The 20,715-nt window shown below is 51.6% G+C and overlaps 5 protein-coding genes across 5 annotated transcripts; 2 read left to right on the top strand and 3 right to left on the bottom strand.

Annotated features, from left to right (window-relative positions):
• Window positions 1-1,991: 1,991 nt before the first annotated feature.
• Window positions 1,992-5,470, bottom strand: VC83_01040 (uncharacterized protein; the record flags this gene model as incomplete). Its single annotated transcript, XM_024464725.1, has 3 exons — window positions 1,992-2,372; window positions 2,617-4,583; window positions 4,633-5,470. The coding sequence occupies 3 exons, from the start codon at window positions 5,468-5,470 to the stop codon at window positions 2,202-2,204; spliced, it is 2,976 nt and encodes a 991-aa protein (XP_024327809.1). The 3' UTR covers window positions 1,992-2,201.
• A 307-nt stretch (window positions 5,471-5,777) lies between these two features.
• On the top strand, window positions 5,778-7,074 carry VC83_01039 (uncharacterized protein). The gene is made up of 3 exons (XM_024464724.1): window positions 5,778-6,050; window positions 6,169-6,337; window positions 6,428-7,074. Exons 1-3 carry the CDS (start codon window positions 5,940-5,942, stop codon window positions 6,922-6,924), a joined length of 777 nt encoding a protein of 258 aa, XP_024327472.1. The 5' UTR covers window positions 5,778-5,939; the 3' UTR covers window positions 6,925-7,074.
• A 5,733-nt stretch (window positions 7,075-12,807) lies between these two features.
• On the bottom strand, window positions 12,808-15,812 carry YME2 (mitochondrial escape protein 2). The gene is made up of 2 exons (XM_024464723.1): window positions 15,377-15,812; window positions 12,808-15,325 (listed from the first exon to the last, which is right to left on the bottom strand). Exons 1-2 carry the CDS (start codon window positions 15,600-15,602, stop codon window positions 12,987-12,989), a joined length of 2,565 nt encoding a protein of 854 aa, XP_024327473.1. The 5' UTR covers window positions 15,603-15,812; the 3' UTR covers window positions 12,808-12,986.
• A 54-nt stretch (window positions 15,813-15,866) lies between these two features.
• On the top strand, window positions 15,867-16,788 carry VC83_01037 (uncharacterized protein). Its single transcript, XM_024464722.1, has one exon. The coding sequence runs from the start codon at window positions 15,910-15,912 to the stop codon at window positions 16,579-16,581; it is 672 nt and encodes a 223-aa protein (XP_024327468.1). The 5' UTR covers window positions 15,867-15,909; the 3' UTR covers window positions 16,582-16,788.
• Window positions 16,789-19,086, bottom strand: VC83_01036 (uncharacterized protein). The gene is made up of 2 exons (XM_024464721.1): window positions 18,857-19,086; window positions 16,789-18,786 (listed from the first exon to the last, which is right to left on the bottom strand). Exons 1-2 carry the CDS (start codon window positions 18,915-18,917, stop codon window positions 16,853-16,855), a joined length of 1,995 nt encoding a protein of 664 aa, XP_024327469.1. The 5' UTR covers window positions 18,918-19,086; the 3' UTR covers window positions 16,789-16,852.
• Window positions 19,087-20,715: the final 1,629 nt, after the last annotated feature.

Below are 20,715 nucleotides of genomic sequence, written 5' to 3'. Positions count from 1 at the left end.
ACTGCCTGACTGACTGGCGGCACTTGCTTAGGGCTCTGCGTAGGGCTCCGCTGGAATGCAGTTCGTCTGATATTCACCGATACGTGCGCGCTGAAGGCGTTCGGGATGGGCCTTGCGATTCACTTCCTAACTTCCCACTTTCCCCTTCCACGAACCCAATATCCCATCAACAAACCAAACCACTCGGCATGCACCCGAAACCCCAACCCCCTAACCACCTCCCTTCCTTCCGTTCCCTTCCCTCCCTCCCTTTCGTTCGTCCCCCACCCAAAGTCGATCCCTCCATTCCAATTCCATCCACCACCCATCATCACCACCACCAAAAAAACACCATCATCCCGCCAACTCTCCGAACCACCACCGCCGCCGCCAATCCCCCATACAACCCTGGAGAAATCTCTTCCCCCATCCTGAAACACCGCCCGTCCATCACCCACCCACCCACCCACCACCACGGAGCCGCCCCCCCCATCCCGCACACGGGATCCGACAGCGCGGAGATGAGCGTGCCCGTTCAGGCTAGAGCCGGCGGCCGTTAATGGGTTGGTGCTGTATGTGTATCCCCTTTTGCGGGGCAGGGGGGTGGGGGCATATGCGGCCGGTCGGTCGATCGCCGCCGGCGCGTCAGTCGTTCTTTGTTCTTTGGGATGGAGCTAGATCATCTGCTTTCTTGGTTCTACTGTGGTTTTACGGAAGCAAGGGAGGGAGGGAGTGCGGTGTTGTTGGGCCGGGGATGACGGGGGTAGGTGCCGTTCGGGTTCGGAGGGTACCAAATCTACTTTGCTGTACCCTGTGTGCTGTGCCCAACAGTGCGCCGCGCGTGAGGGTTATTTGGAAGCCTATGCACGCATGGATGCTGCAAACAGGGAGGAAGCAGCTTGTTCTAGGATGTGAGGCCGTTTGAAATTTCTCCGAAATGCAACAGCCCGACCGTTACGGTGCCGCGAAATCCCTAACCCTGCCGTCTGTCCGTCCGTCCCATTCCCTACCTGGCTGAGCCATGGGCATAGCACGGCGGGCTGCAGCATCTCAATGGTTTGTTGTGTGACCCGACCCGATCCTTGCTGACTTCTCACCCGGTTCGTTCCACGGCATTTTCCCGATGGGAACGGAAACGGTCAGCTTGCATGCATGCTAAGTTACAGGTAGTTCCCGGAGCACAGCAGCAACATCCTGTGCCGAGGCGCACGCAGCCTTCAATATCTCCCGCGACATTCCGCACTCACCACCACAAAGACAATCCCCAACTCCCAACCCCAGCGGCGATCAAACCACCACCCACCACCTACAACCTCCTTCTATGCCACGATCTAGAGGGGGAAGATGCAATGCAATGCAATGCAGCGCAGTGCGCTGCAATGCAATCTACCGGTGCCACGTGTGTGCAACGTGATGTTTTGTAGTGTTTTGTGGTGTTTGTGGTGTTTTGTGATGTCAAGTCCCAGGGAGGGGGGGGGTCGGACCGAGCGAACGCTTGGGGGTGGGATGGGTGAATGGGCGGGTATTTTGGGGGGGAAGTGGCGTGGTGGAGGTTCACGATGTGAGTGTGGGTTGTGGGGGGTGCGTTCAGGAGAAGGTAGGTGAGTAGGTTGGGAGGTGCTGTGTGTGGCATGTGTTCGTACTGCTCGCATGTACTCTACGCTACGATTTCTTTGCGTGGGGGGGAAACAACGATGGTGCAAAGAAAGGTAAGTGCACACCTCACTCATTCCAACTCCCACAACTCATTCATTCATCCAAACACCGCAACCGCTCACATCGCGCCGGTGACACTTCACTTCAACACCCACGCCAAACAAAGACATATCGGAATCACAATCAGAATCAAAATCGTAGGGTGTACATCCACCCCCACCCTTCATCCCCCACCCTTCATCCCCCACCCTTCATCCCCCACCCTTCATCACGCCTTATCAGCCAAACAACCCCCCACATCCTACTCGCGCGCAGATCCCCCACGCGTCCCCCCCCACCCCTCTTAGATCATAGATCCCGATCCAGTGCAGGCACTATATCGTATCGTGAGTTTCTAGCCCCTCCCATCCCATCATAATACCCACCATGCCGCACTTATCCACACACCCGGGACCGGGAGTCTAATTCCCTGCCCCCGTACGGGTCATGGCACCTACCCCCCACCAGTTCATCCACCACGAGGGTGGTGGGGGTGATGGGTGGCTAATGAGTGCCGGATGGGCAGTCTACCCCTCAATCATCACATTCGCAAACGCATCATTCATCTCGCTCCTTGACGTCTCGGCGCGGTGCGGCGCGGCGGGTTGGGCGGTGCCGCTCGAGAGGCGGTCGGTCATTAGGGCGAGGAGGAGGGAGGGGACGGAGGCGTCGGTGGCGCGGATGGTTAGGCGGAGCATCTAGGGGGAGGGATGTTAGTCGTCGGGTTCTGGATTGTCTCGGAAGTTGGTAGGGAGGGAGCAGAGCAGGGCAGAGCACGCCATTATCGGAGTGTGAGTCCGATGACAAACAAACAAAAGAAAGCAGAGGGGAAATGAGGAATGAGATGGGCAACCCGAGCAGGTGAGGGATAGGGAGAGGGAATAGGTAAGAAGGGGAAGGGAAGTGAGTGTAATGACATGCAAACCCAGAAAACAAACATACCTGCGTCTCATAATTCGGCTCCAACCTCAGCAAACACCCAACCTTCCCCACCTCACTAGTATGTAACACACTCGCCCCAACAATATTCCTCGCATTCGGATCCACCCCATCCAACACCCCCCACCTGAACCCCTCCACGCACCTCCTCACCCCCGCTGCATCGAACCTCCCCACTCCCTTGACCCCAAACACCAGCTGCGCCTCCCGCGGCGCACCGCCAATCTGCTTCCACCGCCTGAAGAAATCCTCAGACGACAGCGCGGCGGATTCCATGAACTTGTGGACGGTGAGGGGGAGCGCGAGGGTGAGTGCTTGCAGGGCACCGGCGAGGTAGGAGATGCGCATCGTGGGGGGCTTGGAGAAGGGGGCGCGCGCTTCGAACATTATCATTTGTTGGGCTTGCGCGCCTTCGTTTAGGGTGGCGTCTGGCAATCCTTTAACGTCGTATGTCAGTTTCGCCTTATCCTCTGCTGGGACATCTAAGGTGGTGGTGAAGGAACTGATCGCACTCGATGCCTTGTTGGAGAAGTAGAGGATCACGCACGCCGCCTGGCCGCGGAACTCGGCGCGGAAGCCAACTTGGATCTGGCGATCCTCGTACAGCACGCCTTCGTTCTTGAGGAGCAGGCGCTGGTATCCGACTTCCCAGTCTGGCGAAAGATGCGCCGCACTAGCGAGGTTGGGTGCTTTGAGGGTCTTGGGCTCCGCGGGGCCGAGGTTCCGCATGTCTAGCCCGGCGAGGTCGTGCAGCCCTGTTGGGCTGGCGAGGGAGCCGTCTGCGCCGGGGATGGAGGGGGAAGGCTTGTCAGCCAGCGGGACATTCTGGTTGCTGAACGCGCGCTTGAGGCCTGGGTTCTTAGCCAAATTGAGCTCGCGCGCATCGGCGTTGGCGTCTTTCCCACCAATGACCCATGTGCGTTTATCGCTCGTACCGGCGTGCTTCTGGTGCAGACGGGAGAGGAGAGCGGATTCGCGCTCGGGGAAGGGGGGCATCTCGTCGCAGATTGTGCGGAGAAGGTCGTCGGTGGGGAGGCAGGCGATGGTGAGGTATTCGCAGGCGCGTTGCTGGAGCTCGGAGTCTAGGGTGTGGCTGTAGACGCGGAAAACTTGCAGGAGCTGCGGCTTGATCTCGGGGAAGAGGTTGACGAATTTGATGAAGGAGGAGAGGATGATGGCCCGGGTGCTGGAGGAGGATCCTTGGAGCTTGCCTTGGAGAGCGAGGAACTGCTCGATCGGACTGCAGTTCTTGTCTTCGGCGATGAGGTGGCCGAATTCGCCGAGGATGTAGGCACCGATCTTGACGAGCGTCTCATGGCAGTGCTCGGCATTGACGTACTGAAGGGTGTTTTGCGCGGCGTAGATCTGGAGCTCTTCGTTGTTGGTGACGATCTGGATGACTCGGTGCCATACCTCGTCGCTGACGTGGTCGCCTGCCATGGCAATCAGGCGCAGCGAGATGTCCACGTACCACTGCACGTCGGTGGCGTATTTCTCGGTCAGAATCGCAATCTTGAGAACCATCTCCTCTCGGATGGCGAAGTCGGCATTTTGTAGGAACTTGAGCAGCTCGCCTACGATTGGTTGGGCGTTGCTGGCATCACACATGCTGTAGAGTAAGTCGAGACCCTTTCTCCTGACACTAATATCCCGGTCTTTCAGGGAACCGATAATAATATCCTGGTGCTGCTTGATTGGGTCCAATGTTTCTGCTCGTGCGGCAAGATGGGTCATGGCTTCGAGGCCGAGGTAGCGGATATTCGTTTCTCGCGATTGAATGAACCTCCCTAGCCGAGAGGATATCTGCTTCATTAGTGCGTGCTCGGTGTCAAGGTGAATGATCAAATTAATCGCTTCGAAAAGGACAGCATTCTGTGCGTTGTTTTGCTGGACGTTCTTGGGCATCTCCAGTGCTAGGTTGAGAATCTTTTGGAGGGACTCTCGGAGGAGTTCCCGGACATGGGTATCATCTGGATCATTGGTCAACTTCCGCATGGTAGAGAGTGGGGATTAACATACCTGAAGGAGGGAAATATTGTAGCAAACGCAGCATCTTAACTTGAATCCACGGACAAGGAACTTTGTAATAGAGATAATCAGGCTGATACTCATTGTCGACAAGTATCCTCTTCAGGCGTGACGCAGCCTTGACATATGACCCCCTGTACTGGTCTGGATTGTCCTGTGCGAGCGCCATAACCAGTGAAGTAACAGATAGAGCAACTCCCATATCCGCATCATCCATGAGAGAGATGATGCGCTCCGCCCACTGTGGTTGAACGATATCTGGGTGCTTCCGGTACAACCGGAGCAGTGTGAGGGCGGCCTTCTTCTTCACAAACGACTTTGAAGCTGGCGAAATCAGCAGTCGGTGGACTTCTCCACTGAGCGCTTCTCCCATCTCCCTCCCTCCCACATTGGCAATAGCGTGCAGAGCCAAGCAGTTGAAGAGCTCGTTGTGGTCCAACAAATCCTTCCGTATACTATTAACCACCAAATGCAACAGCTCATGTTCCTCATGCAAAAACAGCGTCATCGCAAGATACCCAATCTGCTTCTCCGAGTACTTATTCGCCGAGATAAGATTCATCGCCTCGAGATGTCCAAAATCCACATTCCACCCCAAGATATAGATATACAGCAGCTTGCAGACATACTTCTTCTTGTGGTACCCGCTGAGGCTCCCATCCTTGAACTTCTGCCGGATGTTCGCCAGCTCCTTATTGATGCGCTTCTCCTCGAGATCGCGCGCGCGCGCATTCCGCAGGTCCGCAATGAACTGCACGAGCCCGCGCATGTTCGAGCCGCCGCCATTCGTGCCCCGGCTCAGGAAGCCGGCCGCCGCCGAGCTCGCCATCCGGCCTGCCCGTGCCTATAGGCCTATCCGCGGGTGGCGGGTGAGGGCGTCGAGTTCAAATCCTCGGGGGCGCGGGGTGCCGACGAGGCTGCGCGGAGCTGGGCGGGTCGGGAAAGGGGGGTCGTGGGGATGCGACGTGCTGACCGAGCTTTTGAGAAGGCGGTTTCTCGACTGCTGGTGGGGGTTCGTGGTGGGGTCGGAGGGCTGAAGGCTTTCGATTGAGCTACTCGGTGTCGGAACGCTTTTCTACATCCAAAGGCCACGGAAGCTCGAGTGTATGGTTTCGCATTTGGTCGATGGTCGACGGGACGGATTGTCGACTCCACACTTTGAGCGGTCCCAGCCATAAACTGGAGCTCGTACCCGGGTTTATGTTAGTCCGAGCATTGGTTGATAACCACAACGTTATGACATGACGAGATAACTGAACTTTGAATATATTCGTCACAAGAGCATAGGGAAAGACACAATGAGTGAAGGTACCGTCGATATGAGGATAGACCCCGCCCGTGCAAAGACACTGGTGTCAAATCTTCAACATGTTTCTGGATTGATTTCGAGCAGAGCTCAGGGAAGAAATGTAAGGATAATTGGGTGATTATTTATTTAATAACCTCGAAATTCACACATATCAGATCACGCAATACAACACCTCCCCTATGATGAATTCGTCTATACACGAGACTTACAATTTATAGGTGAGGCTAGTCGCCGTTTCCAAACTGAAGCCGGCTGCCGATATCTTAGCACTACATCAAGAGATCAACCAAGAGCACTTCGGTGAGAACTACGCCCAAGAGTTGACCGAGAAGGCGGAAGTACTGCCGAAATTGATCAAATGGCATTTCATCGGCGGCCTACAGTCAAGTAAGACCTACATACACCTCGTCGACGTTGCCCCCCTCCGCCGCGTCACGTGTATCACCATCAATGCATCCAAACTCACTCACTCCACAGATAAATGCAAACCCCTCGCCTCCACCATCCCCAACCTCTGGGTTGTAAGTTCAATTGACTCCATCAAGAAAGCAACCCAGCTGGACCTCGGCCGCGCCTCGCTTTCCCCACCCGCCACTACCCCGCTCTATGTCCACGTGCAGGTCAACACCTCCGGCGAGGAAGCCAAGTCCGGGTGCCAGCCCGGCACCGAGACGCTCGAGCTCTGCCGGCACATCAAGGAGAACTGCGCGAACCTGCAGCTGCTGGGCCTGATGACAATTGGTGCGATTGCGCGATCCCAGGCCACGACGCCAGAGAACGAGAACGAGGACTTTGTGGCGCTGACGAGGGAGCGGGATGCGCTGGTGAAGGAGCTGGGGGGAGAACTGGAGCTGAGTATGGGAATGAGTGACGATTTTGAGGGCGCAGTGGCCATGGGGAGTGGGGAGGTGAGGGTGGGGAGTACGATTTTTGGGACGAGGCCGGCAAAGGCGGATTTCAGTGTTAAGGGGTAGAAGGGGAATGAGAAGTCGCAAAGGGGTGTGAGGTAATGGAATGAAATCTTAGATGTGCTTGTTAAAGAATGATCCTTTGGAATTGTGCATCGAAGTTGGGCCCTGAAGGCTCCGTGGCAGATAGATGAGAAAATGACAATTATTTCAAGCCTCTTCTAAACTCATACCAAATCTTTTCTCCGAACATAGAAGAACTACAGATAAGTCTATTATTTCAGCTTAAGTAATGAGAGATCTTGTCTGTCGATACAAAGATCAGGGTTAGCACAAATAATCATAATAATCATAACTACCGTAGTCGGTTTGCGAGCTGTGTTTGCAAACGAGTTGTGTTTTCCACCCCACCACTCCACTTTACTCTCCACTTCAACTCCGAATAACTCAGCTATTCGCATTCACAATGTCTCAGAACGAAGGCCGAATTGTTCTTGCTCTCGATGCCTATCAAAAGGGCCATTTTTCGTCTCTTAAGGTCGCTTGTACATCATACGGCGCGCCATACTCGACTGCACGCGCCCGCGTCAAGAGCGTTGTTGCGCGACGCGATTCTACACCTAACAACAAGAAACTCAGCGATTCTAAAGAGTTAGCAGTTATACGATGGATATCAACGATGGAAAGCAGAGGCCTACCGGTCAGAATCGATTCTATATGGCAAATGGCTAATTTACTGCTTTAAAAACGGTCTGAAACAAGTCGAGTGGATTCAGTTATAGTTGGCCAACGATGGGTTTATAACTTCGTACGTCGCCATAGTTCTTTACAAGCCAAATACACTCGGAAATACGATTATAAACGAGCCCTTTGCGAAGATCTTACAATTCTACGAGCCTGGTTTCAGCTCGTCTATAATTCAATTGTTAAATATGGGATACTCAAGGAGGATATATACAACTTTGATGAGACTGGCTTTCAAATGGGGCTTATTGCAACCGCAAGAGTAATTACAGGCTCTAAACGTGCCGGCCGGCCGGTTTACGTACAGCCTAGAAACCGTGAATGGGTTACGGCAATAGAATCTGTCTGTTCTGATGGGTGGAGTCTACTAGCAATGATTATAGGAAAAGTGCATATCTCTACATGGTCTACTGATACTTTACCTTCAGATTAGGTTATTGCAGTTAGTGAAAAGGGTTGGACAAATGATTCTTTAGGCCTTAAGTGGATTATAGACATACTCCAAAAGCATACAAAGGACCGTACGTGAGGGGTATACTAGCTTCTTATTCTTAACGGCTATAGAAGCCATTCTACACCTGAATTTGACTTATTTTTCTTAGAACACTCTATCATTACTCTCTGTATGCCACCTCATTTGTCGCACCTTTTACAGCCATTAGACGTAAGCTGTTTTGCGACTTTAAAACGAGCTTATAGGCGACAGGTTGAAGACCTTATGCGAGCTAGCGTCAATCATATTAACAAACCAGACTTTCTTACAGCCTACCTTACTGCCCGAAAACAGTCTTTTACGTTAGATATTATTTGTAGCAGGTTTACAGGCACAGGTTTAGTCCCATATGGCCTAGATCAAGTACTTTTAAAGCTTAATGTGTAGTTACAGACTCCATCCCCTTCTCTATTAGCTCCCTCTTTCTTACCACAACAATGGATTCTAGAGACGCCTTGCAATCCTATAGGTGTAGACCAACAAATAGAGTCAATTAGCTCTAGAATTCGTCACCATACCAATATTCTATCAAGTCCTACAGATACTACACTCTAACAGTTAGTAAAAGGCTGTAAAATGGCCATGTACTCAGCCACACTTCTTACAAAGGAAAATTGACATTTACGAGCTAAAAACAAATAACAGAAGAAGAAGAGAGCAAAGAAACGGTCATTTATTTGTATGGGAGGTGCTCTTATAGTTTAAGAAGGAGTAGAGAAGGTGCAATTAGCTAGACAAGAGCCTGAAGGTAGGGTTGCTACTTAGCTAGAACAGCCACGAACATGAGCTGTAAGACTGTGTAGTATATGTAGATCGACTGTACATAATGCTTGAACATGTTAAGATATCAAGTGCACCTTGCAGCTCGAGTGGGGGTTCAGGGGTTGGAGCGAAGTTTTCAGTTGTGGAGTGAATTCTCAGAACTGGTCTTGCTAAAGAGAATTCACTCCACAACAACATAGCTGTATATAGATCGAGCCACTGCTCGAGTGCTCCTCTTCTCTTTCCTTTCTTCTCTAGATTGAGTTTAATTCATAATACCCAACTGGTGCCCTATGCCTTGGTGAACTGTGACAGAACATGCCCTTAACGAGTATAATTAATATGTAAGAATGCCTCCGCCCTCAGTGACGGAAGGGATTGGAGTCAGACAGGTTATGGTCACGTGCGGAGAGTTAGGGCAGGTTAGACGAGTCGGACCCATTTCGGGTACTTAAGAGGATTGACCCAACGGGGTTCCTCATCATCTTTTTTGTATCCTTCATAGTAGACCTATAGGATAGCATCCGTTTAGCATCTGACTCGCACTCTCATATGCTATTACTGTGAGAGTCAATTTCAAGAGCTAATAATATGATGCTATGTTGTTATGTATTTAATTATGTGGAGTAGTAGGGTGGAAAACACAGCTCGCATACTAACTACGTTATTCGAATAGTCAAATATTATGTAAGCAGACTAGTTATAAGTTAAATAACGTATTCCACAAGTGAGTTGGTAATACACCCTGCTGTAAATACTAGACCTCAATTAAATATAACATAGTACCTAGTGCACTTTTCCATGACCTCCGACCACAACCTTCAATTATAGAACCACAACATAACAACACAATGTCTGTCTAAACTAAAGAAGCACAAATTATCCTTGCCATCGAAGCTATTCGTACGACCAAAAAACTTAGTTGCAGACAAGCTGCTAAGATCTACAACATCCCTAAAACATCCCTCTATAACAGAATGAATGGCCGACTCCCACTCCCTAAACACCAATTAGCAATGACTAAATTAGAGCCTATAGAAGAGCAGGTGCTCGTATGACACATACTTGACCTAGTGTAACACTGACTTCTAAATGATAGAAGACACAGAGGTTTCTTGACAGAGGAGGCAGGGGATTAGACACAAAGGCTTTCCAAGTAACACGTTACAGTATTGTAAAGAATACTATATTGAGTTGAGCACGAAGCTCCTATCTAAGGAAATACTATCTACTTATATAGTGGCGTCATGCCAAAGGGTTATCCATGGATAACATGGATAACATAATATCCATGATATCCAATGTTATCCATCATGTGAGGTTGCAGCCGTAAGTGCTAGCCATAGCACTAGCACTTAGCCGTAACACCTAGATGCAGGAGGGTTTGCGCCATGATTAGCTAGTGTGGAAGATATGGATAATCTCATCCTTAAGTCGTGTAGTAGGCGACACGTTAGGAAGCTCTAGGTGCATCGATTCGTATGATGCTAACTAGCCCTTAAGACGCGTTTTTCTTGTAGATATGACATCTAGAGAGCCCTCTGTAAGGATCCTAAGCTTATCAGCAACTAGTTCGACCTTGTACGAAACATGAGGGCTAAATACAGCATCTTAGACGACAACTTCTACAACTTTAATAACGAGACGGGATTTATGATGGGTATATAATGGTTGTTACACGTGCTAATTTGTAATGGTGGGTGCACCAGATGTGAGAATCTAGCCACCCAAGGAAGGGATGATTTTACTAAGACAACACACTGTCTTAGGAAACAGAGCCAAAGGGTTGTAGCTTAGACTATTCCACAACACAGCAATCAGGTGTATGATGTAGTGGAGTGGTTTAGACAAATTGTAACAAATGTTGAGTCTGAGAACTCAGGGATAAGTCAGAGGTTATCACCTCACTGACTTTTCAGAAACAAGGAGTAACAAGATCAATGCTTGGAAGCTTGGAAAAGACGTAGAAGTAAGTGATAGTCGATTTACTGTATTGTCTGCTGGCCCTTTCTTAAGGAAAGGGCAATCCTATTTATGCCAAAGGAGTGTAGTTCTCTCATTTCCCAAGACTTTCCATGACTAACCAGGCTTGGTAACTGTAGTCAATGTAAGAGAATCCCATAGAACCATCTCTTAGGTTCCTAGCCTATAGGAAGTGAAAGGAGGTCCAAGGTCAGAGTACCCCTATAGACAAATTATGTCATAACTTAACCAATCTTGTGGGTAACTAAGGAGTGATGACGTGTAATGAATCATAGACGGTTGTAGAAGCTTTTGGAGCTATCGTTCATGTTCCTAGGCCTCTAGTTGATAGAGATATGTCATGTGTAGTATTAGCCCAGTAACTAAGGAGTGATGTCATGAAATGAATCATAGAGGGTTGTAGAGATATGCTATGTGGTCATATCGGCCCAGTAACTAAGGAGCAATGACGTGTAATGAATCATAGAGGGTTGTAGCAATCGTTGAGTAGTATTGCTCTTGTTGTTGGTGTGACAAGCCAAAATATGTATAGTGACTTGTAGGTTTGAGGAGGAGATTTCTAAGTTTGCTCTTGAGTTTGATAGCAAACTGAGTACAACGAATGTCAGTATGACAGATGGCAAAGGTTTGGGAGTTTCTGCAGGATGAAATCACGCTCGCAAGCAAAAATGGAACATTTCGCAAACAAGAAAAGGAAACCTGCACCACGCTATCAAGTGGGAGACAGAGTATAGCTTTCAAGTCGAAATATAAAGACACAGAGGCCATCAAAGAAGCTAGACCACAAGCAAGTGGGACCTTTTGAAATTCTAGAGCGAATTGGGCAAGTTGCATATCGGCTCAAACTTCCAAACAGCATGTAAGCAATCCTCTAGATAATATTTATGTTAGCAAATGTCGAAAGAACCATTCATTTCATAGTACTCGTCATGTGTAGTCCTGGCTAATCAATCTCAGCCTCGCCAGGCCCCTTGCGTTACTTCGATTCTCCAACAGTCCGCACCTCCAATCGTGTCAAGGCGACATGGCATTTTAAAACTTTCTGTCTTTCCCCATTTGCCGACCTGCTAAATAGAGTCAACTTTAATTCCGCATACTCGCCTCCTTTCGTCGCTACCAAAGCGCAAGTAGCTCTGTGCGCTTGACGGACGTGCTTAGGCCACGATAGTTAGATTCCGATCACGAAAGCACAAGTTGAAAACTTACATCGTCCGATTCCAGTAGACAGTACGTGAGTAGCTATGTGAAATAATCCTTGATACATAAATGGGGCCGTCATTTTATACCTAGAGTCATCTATGGCTTTAGATCCACTGATGAGACTCCCGCAAGGCTCGAATGTGTTGGGAGTAATTCTGCGGTGCTGGGATATAGGGCCAAGAATGTATGTAAATCCCCGATTACCGTAATTAGTCCCGGGCGCACCAGAACAGAACGCTTCACTGTAGTACAGTAAAATAGAATAAATGAATCAATTCAATTGCTCCCTATCCTACGGGCCTACGTATCCTATTTGTAGGCAAAGGGGGAAGCCCGAATACCCTGTACAACTAAGGGGTAATTACCTGAGCCGTGTAGGGTTTCGGTGGCTGCATCAGACTCTGCACAACCATCTAGCATAGGAGTCGGACGGTCGCCTTGGGAAACACAGCTGTCTCGGGGCCAAACGGCCACCGTATCCCAAGGTCTGTGTACACCTTCCCCCATCCAACAGAATGCCACCCACAAAAAGCCCACGTGCCACCACGTGAGGCCCCTTTCGGCAGGGCCCTACGTAGACCTATTGTGCTTACAAGAATACGATCCTTTCCTGCCCCCTGACTTGGTTCGCTGGACTCCCATGAGACCCTTGGGCCTACGCTTTACCCCCTCCTGTATAACAAGCAGGCATCTGATGTGTTCGTGCATCTACGAGTCACTGAGGCTAAGTTGTCAAGCCATTCAGTAAGCACACCGATGTTACTTAACAGCATTATTGAGACCCTCGGCAACAGAACAAATCCTAGTATACAATGGGTTTCTAGACTTATAATCCCAACGTAAAATTTGTCCCTAAATACAAATCTCCTGTACATATATACAAATTCTTCTCATCCCAAAAAACTGAGTGGGAATACCGTCCCTCATCCCACGACCCTAATCCACTCTAGTATTCCCGCATAAGCACCCTCTTCAACCCCCCCATCTCCCTATCCCACTGCTCTACCTTCCTCTGGCTCGCCTCCACCTTCCCAAGCAGATATTCTACCCTCGGCGCCACCTGCGGCGGTACCCTCGGCATCCCCGCAATCAGCGCCAGCTCCGCCTCACACTTATCAATGCTCTTCCCCTCAATCTTCGACAGCTCCGCCAAGACCGCCAGGTTCATCCGCGCCTTGAGCACCTTGTCCTCGGTCAGTATCTTGAACGCAGCGTGGTACACCGGCTTCCCTGGCCTGATGCTCTCAGGGCGACCCTTGGCAGTCTTGATGGAGATGAGCTCCGCCTGGGCCAGCGCGTTTAGGACAGCCTCCCCATTGCTCGCCGACGGTGTCAGCGACGACGCGAATGTATTCGAGAGGAGCACCTCGTTGTAGCGCAGCGCCTCGGCCTTGGCCAGTTGCTCGATTAGGAACCAGGCCTGCTCGGGGCTCCAGGTGCGGTCTTCGCGGTCATTAGTACGCGCGGCCAGTAAGAAGATCTTCATGATTTCGCTAGCGGACTGTTCGATAATCTCCTCTACGGCCTGTTGTGGCGACTGTCCCGTCTTGAGTCTGCGGGCGAGGAACTCGAGGTCCGTTAGTCGGCCGCCGAGGACGTCGATGCAGGCATCTAGTTTAGAGAGGTCTTGACGACGTTGGCCTTCGGATAGCTTGGAGTCTGTGCCGCTGGGGTCTTCTTCGGTGTCGAGGTGGGTGATAACGAAGCGCTTTGCTGCAGCTGGGGTGATGTCTCCCAGGGCGATTTGGCGAAAGACACGGTCTGGAAGGGCACGGCCGAGGGACTTGGAGTACGAGATATTGTTGGTAAGGAATATAACATGCGCAATATTTGCCGTGGTTAGACCTGCTGCCCACTCAGCTATCTTGTCGTAGACGACCGATGAATCTTCGTTCTTGTGCAGGAAGTTGTCGATGACAATTGTTGGTCTACGCTCTGGGTGGGATTCGAGGTAATCGTCGTCGGTCATTGAAGCATCCTTGTCGTGCTTATCCCGGTCTTCAAGGCCGATTTGCTTCAGTGCCGTAGCGGTGTTTGATAAGATCTTGCCCAGCTGTGTATCCAGCGTCTCCGAGAAGCCGGACTTCACACCTATTGTGCCTTGTGCAGCCAAATCGATCAGGCTGCTGAAGCTGTTCATCCAAGAAAACACGGGTCGATAGCCAACTTGCTGTGCAATAGAGTTGATCGTCGTAGAATCGCCACGAGCTTCCTGGATAGGTTTGCAGTCGATGAGAAGGACATTCCTGTGATCCTTCAATGCCTGATCGAGCACCAGTTCCCTCTTTCCGGAACCACGTGGGCCCTGCACAATAATGAATGTATCCGTGGTCTCCATCATCCAAGTCTGGAGCTGGTCAATGAGTTTCCTGCGGTCATCCCAGATAGCGCCCAGCCCTGCCTCTTCAACATTGCGCTTCTTAAACGTGAAAATATCCTTTGCTTGGCTGCTGAACCATTTGTATATCCTCGAATCCCTGATCTTCAGAGAATGCGTGACATGAGCTTTGATGAAGAATGTGCGGATCGGATCAAATACCGCAACAGCGAGCGTACCCAGGAGCGCCGCCATAAGGGGAATGAAGATCCTGGGGTGTCCCATAACCCAGTCGCGTATCATATGTGCCTTGATCTTCTGCTCATATGACAACCGCAGCTGTGTCCCGCCGACCCCTCCTCCAGCCTCTTCCAAAACTTTAAACCCATGCATGCAGTTCCTCGCCATGACCGCATTGCGCAGACGCGCAAAATCCAAGGTCGCAAACCTAGGCAGGACCTTTGAGTCTGCAGGCTGCGAGGAGATCTCGGCAAGCATCCCGTAGCGACGGAATAGACTGTACAGAGTCTCCTGTGACAGCTCTGCCGCCTCACCACCCGGCTTCGTGGGCGCGAACTCAACCTTGATTCTTGAGCTCGGGAAGCGATGGAGATCTTCCAGCCAGGGGACACCACGGACGAGATTCGCCTTCATAGGCCGCATCGGGTTGAACCACGGCCTAACGTACTTCTCCTTCAAGTACCCGATGATGAGACTCTCGACTTCTTGCGACGAGACGCCATCCGGGTGTGAGAACTTGACGAACGCGCCGCCATCTTTGATTCGGGGCAGGATCTCGGTCACTGTTATGGGTGCATTGGGTGGTATGGCACGCTTAACCATAACCATAGGATCCAATGCCTGGAGCGACGCGGAATTGAAGCGCTCGAGGAGCTCCGGTAAGTTTCGATGCCTAAAAAATGGCAGTCTCATGTGCATTCCAACGTTAAATCGCAGCGGAAATATACCTAGAGGCTGTTAGTCTCTATCAGAGGCGCCGGGATAAGTTTGGGGCTTACTGTCAAAGAAGAGAATTCCCTCATTGGTATGCGCCTCAATGTGCCCCGAGTGATCCTTCCCCACCTCCGTACTCTCCTTCCTCACAACCCTCCATGACCAATTCTTCGGCCTCCCTGCAGGTGGGCGTCCTGGTATCGTCCTCGCCGGCTGGATATACGCCCGTCGCGGTCTCAATTCCGGGATGCTGGTGGGATTGAACACCGCGCGCCGAGCGGGAATGCTCATCTTGCTGACAGCCGCAACCCGATGCGACTTTACAGCTCAGATCGCATGGCACGAGAAATAGATAGCCACGGAAAGAATGTGCTTCTCTTTGATATGAGATTCTTGGGGTTCAGGGTCTACAGCAAGCCACCACAAGTTTACCCAAGGTACTATTTACCACATGAGGTCATATCTCCACCGCAAGGCTGAAGCTCATTTCGTGAATCACGTGATATTTCATAAAACCCAAGAATTTCCGAGATAGCTTCAGCCTCATCCCAATATCAACCGCAACAACCTCTCACCAATCCATCCGATAACCACAATAATGGGCTGGCTATGGAGTTCCGCGGCCACGCCAGCTGATGCTGCAGCGCCGACTTCCCAAGCCACACCCATCCTGACAAAACAAGCGCCTCCTCCCGCAACCACCCCCTCTCAATCACTCACACCCGCCCAGCTCGCTGAGCAAGACCTACAAGCCGCACTGGCCGAGTTCGACGCCGAGAATAAGGCCTCCGCGCCCAAAAAACCCATATTCAAACGCACCCCCCGGGCCCCCACGGAGGGTACTCTCGCCACAGCTCCACACAGCGAACTCAACGTCGAAGACTCGCTATACCCAACGACAATGTCATGCCGTGACGCCTTCGACGCAGCATTCTACTGCCAATCTCTAGGTGGCCAATTCAACGCCGTGTACCGGTACGGTGGGATGCAGTCATGCAGCGATCACTGGAAGAGTTTCTGGTTCTGTATGAGGTCGAAGAGCTATGCGGGGCAGCGGGAGGATATGATTAAGGAGCATTATCGGAAGAAGGCGTTGAAGTATAAGGTTGGGCCGAGTAGTGAGGATGTGTGGGAGGGGAGGGAGAAGAAGATGGAGTGGGGGGAGGCGTTTTCGGAGGGGGTGGAGGAGTTGTTGCCGGGGGAGAGTGATGAGGAGTGGAATGTTAGGGAGAGGAAGAGGAGGGAGGGGAGGAATGGGGGGACGGTATAGGGGTGATGGTGTGGGATGTATGATAAGTGTTGATGTGGTGTTGGGAGTGTATATTTTGGAATGTCTTGATGGCATAACATTGGATGTCGTTGCTTTTGCATGGGAAATCACCACTGCCGAATACAGACTATGTATATGTCATGTACGGTTTATGTATGTATATTGAAGCGTATCTACTCACCTGGAAATCAAGCGTTGTGTATAATGCTGCCAGTTTCCAAAAATCATCGTGTGCAAACGCCACATCCCCTATATCATAACCATGTTTCCCTTATCTCCTATTGCGCCTTGGATCGGTGGCCTCCTGCCTCCTAAAATCTCTCACCTCCTTCGTCCCCAAACTCCCTGAGCCGCCCTCGGCCCGCCTTTCCCACCCCCCAAGACGCACAACAAGGCACGTCGCATTATCGCCGTCCTTAGTCGTCTCGGTCGCGAACGTCACGACTTCCTGCGCGCCCTGCTCCGGCGTCTTCGCCTCCTTCACCACATCCACGATCTCCTGGTCGGTCAGCGTTCCAGACACCCCATCCGACACCAGCACGAGGAAGCTGTACTGCGCTGGCGCGAGCGCAACGCGCACGATCTCTGGTTCGGCGCTAACGCCGATGCGCTTGGACTTCATGTCGCCAAAGGCACGCGTGTTAGCCAGTCCAGACATACGCTCCTCGCCGAAAGAGTCAGTCACAAAGGTCGCAGCGTAGCGGTGCAGACGCGTGCTCTCGATGGGTGAGCTGGGGTGGTGGTTGGTTGTCGTGGGGACGGCGAGGCCAGTCGCTGTGTCGCAGAGGAGAATGCGCGTGTCCCCGACGTGGGCGACGAGGAGGGTGGAGGGCGAGCTCGGGTGCCAGAAGGGCGTCGGGCTTGGGGTTGAGACCATGGCGACGGAGGCAGTGGAGCCGCCTTTGAAACGGATTGGGCCGCCGATGTTGTGGGCGGCCTGGGAGGGGCGGCCGAGGACCTCGCCGTGGTTAAGGGGGAGGTCGAAGATGGATTCTTTGTCGGGCTTGGAGGCCTGCGCGATGACGAAGTCGAGGTCGCAGCGGAGGAATGCATACATGAGCACTGTCTCGATAGAGGGTGCTGTTTCCGGGCTGGCGGGCTCGTTGGTTGTCTTGTGGTTCCGATGCTGGTACTTGACCTTAACATCAAAGTAGTCCGGTTTGAATCGCCGGAAGTATCCCCCAACTGTGCTCTTCCAATGATCAAGGAGAGATGCCTCGAGTTCCAGAGCTTTCGGCTTGTCCATCCGCTGCTTCAGCGGGTCCTCCGACTTCAGACGCTCAGCATCCGGCGGACGCTGCGCTACCTGCTCCTTGGGGCTCCTCGTATCAGCCGGCTTCGTCTCCTCTTTCGTCTTCATATCCACGGCATTCAAGCCCTTCTTCCCCTCCTTCCACAACTCCCCCTCAGTCGCAACCCCTACCTCAGGCACCGCGGTTCCCATCGCCGGATCCTGCATGGAATCCGGGCTCCTCTTCAAGCTCGACTGCAGCCCAAACTGCTTCGCCGCATCCTCCACATAGTGATGCAACTCCTGCTTCAAAAACTCCGAGCACTCGGAACCGCCATGCCCATCAAATACCCCAAAGTAAAACACCTGCGGATCCCCGCTCGCGCTGTCCGCCGATGTCGCCTCAGGTCCCTGTCCCGACCCGGTATCGCTGCGGGTCAAACTGATCGGTGCGCGGTTCGCGAAGGCGGGGATCTCAATCGTGCCGGCCTCGAAGCGGTCCTCGTTGTAGGGGCGCGTGCCGCGAGATGTCTTCGCTCCGAAGTGGTGCTTCGCGCTCTGGATCGGGATGCGTACGACGGTGAGGTCGCGTGACGAGCTAGCTAATAGCGGGACGGCAGTTGGGGGTGGGCTAGCACTCGTGTGTGGGATTGAGGCTGCGCGGGGGAGTTTGTGGTGGGGAGAGCGGGAGTCCGGGTGCAGAGAGCTGGAGGGAAGGTGTGTGACGAAGTAGTTGTGGAAGTGACGGCGCTGGGAGCGAGGGAGGACGCAGTCGCGCTGGTTTATCTGCAGAGAGCGGCCTTGTATGCCATCTCCCTGTTTCGCCTGGAGAGAGCTGTCGAGTGATTGATTCGCAAGTATGGGTATATATGATGCATTCCTGTAAGATCGTGAAAAAGTTGGCAATCGGCTACGTAGTAATCGTGACGAGTGCCCATGTCCGGGCGAAATCGAGAGATATGTCGCTATAAATCCTAGATAATTTCTCGTCAGCTATATTCCATGGCACAATGAGTCCGTTCAAGGAGGTCGTCAGCTCCTCACCATATGTATCTGTGAGCGTCCAGGGCCGCGCTGCCCGACGAGTATTGTTGAGACGCGGCATCCCTAGCCACTCAACTCGCAATCAACGCTCGAGATCTAGGATGTGGTCATCCTGAGTGAGTTGCTAGTTGAAGAGGTGATGTTAAACAGTGGCAGATCAATGCAGAAGTCGTGATTCAAGAGGATGCGTATGAATACTGAAGAAATGCTGTGCGAGGCTGAAGATTTGGTGAGAGGTCGGGAAAGGCTTGCGGCAGTGGCACCAAACGGGAACCTCTCAACAGGTATCGGCGCTAACGTAAGTGACGGTGTAATGCGGGGGACTGGGTAACGCGGTGGATTTACCCCCACCAACTTCAGATAATTGTAAATAACTCAACAATGAATCGTCGTGAATACCTGGGTATTGCTGAACGTGAGACTTTAATAGCCCAAGCAGTATTAGACGTCAAATCTGGGAAGTATAAGAGCGCATATCACGCTGAGAAAGTGCTAGGGTTACCTAAGAGTTCTGTGACGCGTCGCGCCAATGGAGGTTTGACACGCTCTCAAGTCCGTCAGCAACAGCAGAGTTTATCAAGCGCGCAAGAGACGATACTTCTGAAGTGGATTAAGAACCTAACAATTAGCGGTTATTCTCCTGGGCATCGGTTGTTAAAGGAAATAGCTGAAGAAATCCAGTCGCACCGATCACTCAATTTTGATGACGCGACACCAAACTCACTTCCACTCCAACCACGGTTTGCCCTTGGTTACCACTGGGTACAGCGATTCATAAAACGGCACCCCCATCTACAGGTTGTCATCGGACGACGGATCGAAACTGTACGCATGGACGGTGCAACAAAACCAGTGCTTACAGCATGGTTTGACGCGTACACCGAGGTGGTTCAACAGTTCGGAATCACACAAGAGAACACATATAACATGGATGAATCTGGATTTTCAATTGGGACAATGGAATCTACTTGAATTATACTTGATTCAACGCTTCGTACAAAGCAATCAAGCGCATCCTGGCCGTCAGGAATGGGTTACAATGGTCGAGTGCATCTGCGCAGACGGAACCATCCTTCCACCCCTTGGGATCTTTAAGGGCAAGAACGTTCTCCAATCATGGATTCCTCCTACAATCATCAACGAGTGGTTCTTCTCTGCGAATACGAAAGGCTGGACAGGCAATCTCCACAGGATAGAGTGGTTAAAACGCATCTTCGAGCCAACAACACACGCAAAAGCAGATGGTCAGCACCGGCTTCTTATATGCGACGGCCACGACTCACACATTAGTGGGAGTTTCATTGCGCATTGCATGCAGAACCGTATTGTATTACTGATACTTCCACCTCATACATCGCATTTGCTACAACCGCTAGATGTTGCGATATTCGGCCCACTAAAAAAGCGTCTAACGGCAGCGCTCTCCCCACTCAACCAAGCGCAACTTGCGCGCATACAGAAGTATGAATGGATGGAGGCATACATCCAGGCGCGGCTTGATGTATGCAACCATCAGAACATTGAGTCAGCATACCGTGGTGCTGGCTTGTTTCTGTTTAATCCCCAGCGAGCGTTGCGTACGCTGCTCAATGATGAGCCATCAGTCGAGGCTGAGCGACCAAAAACACCACATCAGTATGATGTTTTTGACCGAGTCTTTATTAACAGCTCCCCCCCTGATGGGATGACCTTACGCTCTGCAAATGCGCTCCTTACAACTATGATTAATGGTAGTGGGGTGCTGTCAACACCAGTGCGGACGTACATCCAAAAACTCACCGTTGCATCAGAGCAACTTAGAGCACGTAGCATTGTCCACCAACTTGATGCCAACAACTTGCGATCAGTTATGAAGCGAC

The sequence above is a fragment of the Pseudogymnoascus destructans genome (genome assembly GCF_001641265.1).
Source record: "Pseudogymnoascus destructans isolate 20631-21 unplaced genomic scaffold scaffold_2, whole genome shotgun sequence".
NCBI classification, from domain to species: domain Eukaryota; kingdom Fungi; phylum Ascomycota; class Leotiomycetes; order Thelebolales; family Thelebolaceae; genus Pseudogymnoascus; species Pseudogymnoascus destructans.
This window is presented reverse-complemented; position numbering and strand designations above follow the sequence as displayed.

What these genes read in the sequence shown, in the direction of transcription:
- VC83_01036 (XM_024464721.1), bottom strand. Translation starts at nt 18,917, where the DNA reads ATGCCGCGTCTCAACAATACTCGTCGGGCAGCGCGGCCCTGGACGCTC. An exon ending in GACGCTCACAGATACATATG is followed by an intron (nt 18,787 to 18,856) that starts GTGAGGAGCTGA and finishes GAAATTATCTAG; the next exon opens with GATTTATAGCGACATATCTC.
- YME2 (XM_024464723.1), bottom strand. Translation starts at nt 15,602, where the DNA reads ATGAGCATTCCCGCTCGGCGCGCGGTGTTCAATCCCACCAGCATCCCG. An exon ending in GGGAATTCTCTTCTTTGACA is followed by an intron (nt 15,326 to 15,376) that starts GTAAGCCCCAAA and finishes AACAGCCTCTAG; the next exon opens with GTATATTTCCGCTGCGATTT.
- VC83_01037 (XM_024464722.1), top strand. Translation starts at nt 15,910, where the DNA reads ATGGGCTGGCTATGGAGTTCCGCGGCCACGCCAGCTGATGCTGCAGCG.
- VC83_01039 (XM_024464724.1), top strand. Translation starts at nt 5,940, where the DNA reads ATGAGTGAAGGTACCGTCGATATGAGGATAGACCCCGCCCGTGCAAAG. An exon ending in GCAGAGCTCAGGGAAGAAAT is followed by an intron (nt 6,051 to 6,168) that starts GTAAGGATAATT and finishes TACAATTTATAG; the next exon opens with GTGAGGCTAGTCGCCGTTTC. An exon ending in CATCGGCGGCCTACAGTCAA is followed by an intron (nt 6,338 to 6,427) that starts GTAAGACCTACA and finishes CTCACTCCACAG; the next exon opens with ATAAATGCAAACCCCTCGCC.